This window comes from Terrapene carolina, unplaced genomic scaffold (assembly GCF_002925995.2).
Source record: "Terrapene carolina triunguis isolate 2854851 unplaced genomic scaffold, T_m_triunguis-2.0 Scaffold33715, whole genome shotgun sequence".
Lineage (NCBI taxonomy): Eukaryota > Metazoa > Chordata > Testudines > Emydidae > Terrapene > Terrapene triunguis.
The window spans coordinates 6,423,443-6,429,594 of NW_020698066.1; the positions used below are offsets into that span (position 1 = coordinate 6,423,443).

Below are 6,152 nucleotides of genomic sequence, written 5' to 3' on the forward strand. Positions count from 1 at the left end.
CCTATAAGCTCATCTCAGTGCAATATATTAATGGGAGACTCTTCAGCTGAGCTAACAGGCTGGTGTATACACTGTCTCTTTGAGACAGCAGACTTGGTCATCTCTGTGAGTGTCCAATGACAGGGGCTAGGAACTGTAGGGGAATGCTTTTTAAGGAGGTTTGGGGATTGGAGTACATCTGAGCTTAACCTGCAAGGCAGAGTAAAGACAGGCAGACCTTCTGAGGAGAAGGTCTGGGAGCCTAACAGAAGGGAGTGTGTGGCATTCTGTATCTCAAAGCAACCCCCTGCAACTCCCATATTCATCCCTGTCATATAATTATGATATATTTCATACAAAGCATGCCATGTAAGATAACATATGAAAACTCATGATCTGCTGAAATGCATTGTTCTGTACAAATATGCATAAAGTTAGTGTGTTAGTGAAGTTATGAGATTTTTGCTCTATGATTGTTACTGAAATATGTTGTACGTTTGAGAGTTGCTACTGCTAGTTCCCAGCAACAACAAGCGTGGTGACCCACTACCAGGAGGGTGTTAAGTGACCATTAATCAACAAGGAAGTTGTAAACAAGGGATTTATAATGCTGTATGAGAGCTATACGAGCATCACACAATGGGGGATTGCTCAACACTGTGACTCAGCAAAGCCCACCAGGACATGTCTGGGCTAGTGTTTTCCAGGCACATGGACTGAGGATATAAAATAGGGGACAGTGGCATCACACTTTGGCCCTTCTCTCCCGCACCTACACTGGAAGCAATAAGAACACTGGGAAGACAAAGACTTGAACTGAGGAGACTGTTCCCAAGCTTAAAGGGGAAGCCTGTTTGTTAAGAACTGTAACATCCTGTGGGGGGAGAAAATTGCTTGATCCAAATATTGCTTAGTCTATTAAGGCTTAAGATTTAGATTGTGTGCTTACCTTTTATTTTCTTTGGTAACTATCTCTGACCTTTTGTGACTACCACTTATAATCACTTAAAATCTATCTTTCTGTAGTTAATAAATATTTTACCTAAAACAGTGTGTTTTGATTGAAGTGCTTGGGAAATCTCAGCTCAGTTTACAAAAGCTAGTGTGTGTCCTCTCCACATTGAGGGATAGGCAGACTGGGTAATAAACGTACACTGGCCAGGGCAAGATGGTTTATTCTGGGAGTACAATGCTGGGGGCTTGGGAGATTTGCTGGTGCCTTTCACTGTGTGATTCGTGGGTGTCTCAGGGAGCGTTCATGCATTCTATCTGGGTGTGGGGCTCCACATGCTGTTGTACTGAATGATAACAGTGCCTGGAGGGGTTTTCTGCTTGTCACAAGCAAAGCATTGTGAGAGAAAGCCCAGGATGGATAGTTACGGAGGCACAGCGGTACCCCAGATCTGGGTTGTACCCCAGGGATCCCATCACAGAGTGTCAGGGAGCTGACACACAGTTTAGCTCCAACAAGTCCCTTTCTCGATGGGGCCGCCGGGTAACAAGGTGACTCACAGTCCTGAATTCTCTAAGAAAGCATCATGGTATGTCTACACTGCAATCAGAGGTGTGACAGCAGCGTTTGTAGAATTCCTGAGCTAGCTTTGATCCAGCTAACTTGAACAACAATAGCAGTGAAGCGGTGGGAGCACAGGCTAGCCACTCGAACACATACTCAGGGTCCCGGGTGGGCTGAAAATCAATGGGAGTTAGGTGCCTAAATACCTTTGAGGATCTGAGCCTTAGATACTTTTGAAAATCCCACCCATATTTTCAAAAGAGCTCAGCACCTACAATCAGGGCAAGATCTTCCAAAGTGATCAGCTCCTATTTAAGCAACGAAATAAACGAGATGCTGAACTCTTTCAAAATCTGGCCCTGTGCTCATATAAAAATACCATAGGTGGTAAGATTCGTTTGTTAAAACACTTTACTTTGGAGAGTATAGTCGGTGTTATTTAGGAGACGAAAGCTGGTTGAAAAAGACAATTTTGTTGAGGAGTTGTTCATCCCAGAGAATGCAATGAAAAGCCTGTCAAGCAATATAATATTTTATAATTCATGATGGCCATCTGTGCAATCTCAGGCGTACAGAGACAATGATAAACTCCAACCTAGAAAATCTGGTGTACCACAGTATAAACAGCAATTTTTTTTTATTAGAATCATCTGGCCCGGCAGCCAACTCCATGGAGGGTTTTTTTTTTTTTTTGTTAAAAAATGATTGTGTAGGTTTTTAATAAAGCATTACATCAGGATATTTTAAAAACAGAAATGCTATTTCTACAATATGTAACCACAATAGAGAAGAAATATTAAACTGAGAAGGAAAGTCAGTGGGGAGGGCAGAGGATTGGAAAGCTGGGAAACTTCAGTTTCCTTGCCAGCCTTACAGTACCTCTAATCACTGGAGGAAGTTTGGCCTTAAAGTTGAGGGGGACAAGCAGTTAATTGTACACACGCCTCTCGCTGCTGCTGCCCCTCTTGCCCCTCTGGTGCTCCCCTCAAGTTCCCCTGATCCCAACAGAAGAGGAATGCCTCCTTCCCCCCCTCCATCCTGTATTTATGCCCAGGCCCCCAACAGCTTTTGGGAGCTTGGGTAAATGCTTACTTTCTCTGAGTCTTAATTTCTTCATTATTAAAACAAATATGCAGACACTCGGCTTGAAGAACCTCTGTTATTACTATTAGATATGTACAAAAATGAAAAATGGGCATCTCTCCAAGGGCTGAGATGCAAATGCCATACATTACAAAATTCGATCACTTGCAGAGCACCAAACTTCCCTCTCCTCCCCGCGTTTGATTCCTCTCCAAAGCTCACCTCTGTAGCAGCCTGCATAGATAGATGTGTCCTGCAGCATTCCCTGCAAGTCAATAGACTTGGAATACTTCAGACCTGGGGTAGAAGCCTGCTCCTGGACCGAGAGATCCTCACAGAGAATGCTCTCTCATCACCCAGTTAATGGTCAGTAGCCTCTGCTTGCCTGCTGTATCTCACAGATGTGCTGTAAGGCTTAATTTATTATTGTGTGTAAATCACTTTGAGATGTTTGGATGAAAAGTGCTGCTTACTCTAAGTGCAATTCTAGCTGTTCAGAATGCTGCAGGCTGACTGCTATTTCCCCTGTGTGGGACCTCTCAGGCTCCTCTGAGAGTTTCATAATGTCCCATATTTTATACCCCCGCAACACACACATCACACAGAGGCAGTGGAACTAGGATGAGGAACTAAGAAGAGTCTCCTCACGTGACCATCAACCCTATCACTAGGTCCATGTTGGTTGAATGACTGTGCTGCTATTTTCACTGTACAGCACTAAAAATAAGAAGGATATTAAAGCTGTTTGTCCCGTTCTTATCTAAATGCTTGTTGAATAGTATAAAATGCAACTTACTTTTCCCCAGTGGGAAATCCATGTAGAAAATATCAAAATTGGCAAACATCTCAGATCTCGCTATTTCTTTCAGGACATTGGAAAGCTGTAAAGCTCTCTGGAAAAAAACCAAGGAATTAATGAGATGTTCACTGCCACTGACACCACTTCACTTGGGTTCAGCTTTTGTAACCAATGTGGGGGGAGCAGCCGTCTGGGCTTCTCAGCTCCCTGAGCGGGGAGCTGGGATGGGAGGCAGCCGGGCTCTAGCTGGAGCCCACCACCAGCCCTGGGCTTTCTTGTCAATTTTGGAGCTGTGAAATTGACAAGAATGACAGCCAACAGCCAATGTAAGTAACACGGTGTCTACATGAACACTGCGTCACCCTAACTACAGCGACATAAGCCCTACGCCTCTCTGGGAGATGGAGTTATGATATCAGTGTAGTAGGGCATTTACATTGGCGGGCGCAAGGCAGTAGTGTGTACACTGACATAGTTAGGCCGACAAGCTGCCTTACATTGACCTAACTCTGTAGTGTAGACCATGGCTTAGAACCCTCATTTTGGAGGCCCTTTTCCTCCCTCCTACAGTTTGCAGAGAATTGAAATTCCTTATATAGGCAAAGTTCTCTCCTTCCCTGTACATTGCCCATTTCCATGCTGCTGGTGCAGTACCTGCATGCCATATCCCTGGCCAGATTCTGATCTCCCTTACTGCAGAGTAAATCCAGAGTAACTCCATTGACTTCAGTGGACTTCAACTAACTCATGTATCTCCAATGTGATTTCAACCACCATAATGGAGATCAGAATCTCATCATTTAATGTGCACAGTTTAGGTAAGAATGTACAAAGTTATTTTCAGACAAGAGCTCAGCATGTTGACCTGCAGGCACATGAATAGTTCCTGGACAACAGATATGTACTGAGAGTTTGTATTGTCTTATAAAAAGGCATAGGCTCGGATTCTGCCAAGACGTCTGTGTGTTCTTAACTATGTGCATTGATGGTCAATGGTACTACTCACAGCACATAAAGGTAAGCACGTGTGCAAATCTTTTCAAAATTGGGGCCATCATTATTGTCTAGTGAATAGAAACATTATCACAAATACACCCACAGCTGCCAGTGTGGACAAGCCACTGAGGGGAGAGAACCTCAAATATATTTGTACATTTAGAGAAAGTAAGAGGCTAACATTTTGTGGCCCTCAGATGATTCATTTGCCAGTTGTAGGGTCAGGTTTCTAGGATAGTTTATAGAGAAACCTGCATTGAAAACGTTGTGTAGCCGTGCCCATTAAGATACTTTGGGCCAAATCCAGTTTTCAAGCAATCTTTGCTCAGGTAAATTGGCATTTAAGTCAGTGGGATTTGCCTGAGTAAAGACCTTACACTTTGGCCCTTTAGGGCCTGCTCCTGCTCCCACTGAAATTAATGCAGTTGGATTTTGTCGTCACAGTTACTTGTCCTCTTTGCCCCGTTCACTCACATGGATTCCGAGCAGGCATTTTTTCTTTTTATTAAATAAGCTCTCTTCTTAAAGAACAAGAGGTTACAATATGTATATTTGTGTCATAGTGCAATGGTAAATCATGTCCCATGTGAATAAGTCTGGGGCATATTGAGAACTAGAATCCAAATCTGAATTCCATTGTTTAACCCCAGATCCCAGACCTGAAGAGCCCTGAACTTTAGAAGTGTTTGAAATCCAGATATGCATTTTCTGGGCTTGCCTCCATCTCTATGAAAATAAAAATATTGACATCTTTCAGTTGGGACCCTATCTTCAAAGAAAACCAGGAGCACAATCCAACACACCCCCTTTAAAAAGGGGATGACTAAAGAGATTATTAAACTGCCTTCTTTAGACATACCTCTGAGGTGAGGTTCCGGAGGGTTTCGTTTGAAGACATCCACCCATTGCAGGGACTGATCTGTGTGATCAAACAAAATACTGTTTCAGTGATAGATAAGACAGGGAAAAAAGAGATATTTAAAGAGGAAAACTTGAAGAGGAAAATTTACCTGAAGACAACTTAGGAATGAATACATTTGTTCATATGTGATATCTTTATTTAGCTGACCTAGAAAAAAAAAAGTGTTTAGCGTTTCATATTTTAAGTCCAATGTTTCTTGTTTGAAACCCACTACTGTACCTGGTTACCAAGTCTTTGTACCATGTAGGCTAAGAGGAACTGAAAGTTTATAGATCAGGCATCAAATCCTGCTCACTTTACTTGCATGAATAATCCCACTCAGTAGAACTACTCACATTGGTAAGGGGAATAGAAGCTTATTTTCCACCTTCAGGATTCAAGTAATTCCCACTAAAGTCAACGAGAGTTACTCATATCCTGCAAGACCCAGGATTTTGCCCCAGGTACAGTGACAGCAACAGCAGCATGAACTTTCCGTAATGCCAGTTATCTCAGCCTCATTGTTCAGGAACTGTTTTCGTTCTCCCACATACCTACGCCTCCCCCTCCTTCCACAGGCAATTCAACCTCCATGCAAGCTTAGTCATATAATAGTCTGTTCAAATCTCCAGGGCGAATGACTGATGCTTTATCCATTACCGCTTCTTTCGCTCTCCAAACAAATTTAGCCATTTCAAACCCAAAAGGAAGACTGAAGGCGATTGGGTAAGCACTGTTTTCACGTTTACCGTAGAAAGGTTATCTTTAAAAGGTAGAAACCATTTGCCTGTCATAGAAGGAAATGTATACATCTGCGTGGGTGAGCGAATTCAAACACTAACTTAAACGCCAGGCAGACTTCCTCTGACATTCATCAT

The 6,152-nt window shown here is 42.9% G+C and overlaps 1 protein-coding gene across 1 annotated transcript in view; it reads right to left on the reverse strand.

Annotated features, from left to right (window-relative positions):
• Positions 1–6,152, reverse strand: part of LOC112117184 (acyloxyacyl hydrolase) — a 111,023-nt gene that overhangs the window by 19,614 nt on the left and 85,257 nt on the right. The window contains exons 17-19 of the mRNA XM_026663461.1: positions 5,384–5,442; positions 5,233–5,292; positions 3,375–3,471 (exon numbers count right to left, since the gene is read on the reverse strand). Coding sequence (XP_026519246.1) covers positions 3,375–3,471; positions 5,233–5,292; positions 5,384–5,442 — 216 coding nt within the window. The remainder of the gene's footprint in view (positions 1–3,374; positions 3,472–5,232; positions 5,293–5,383; positions 5,443–6,152) is intronic.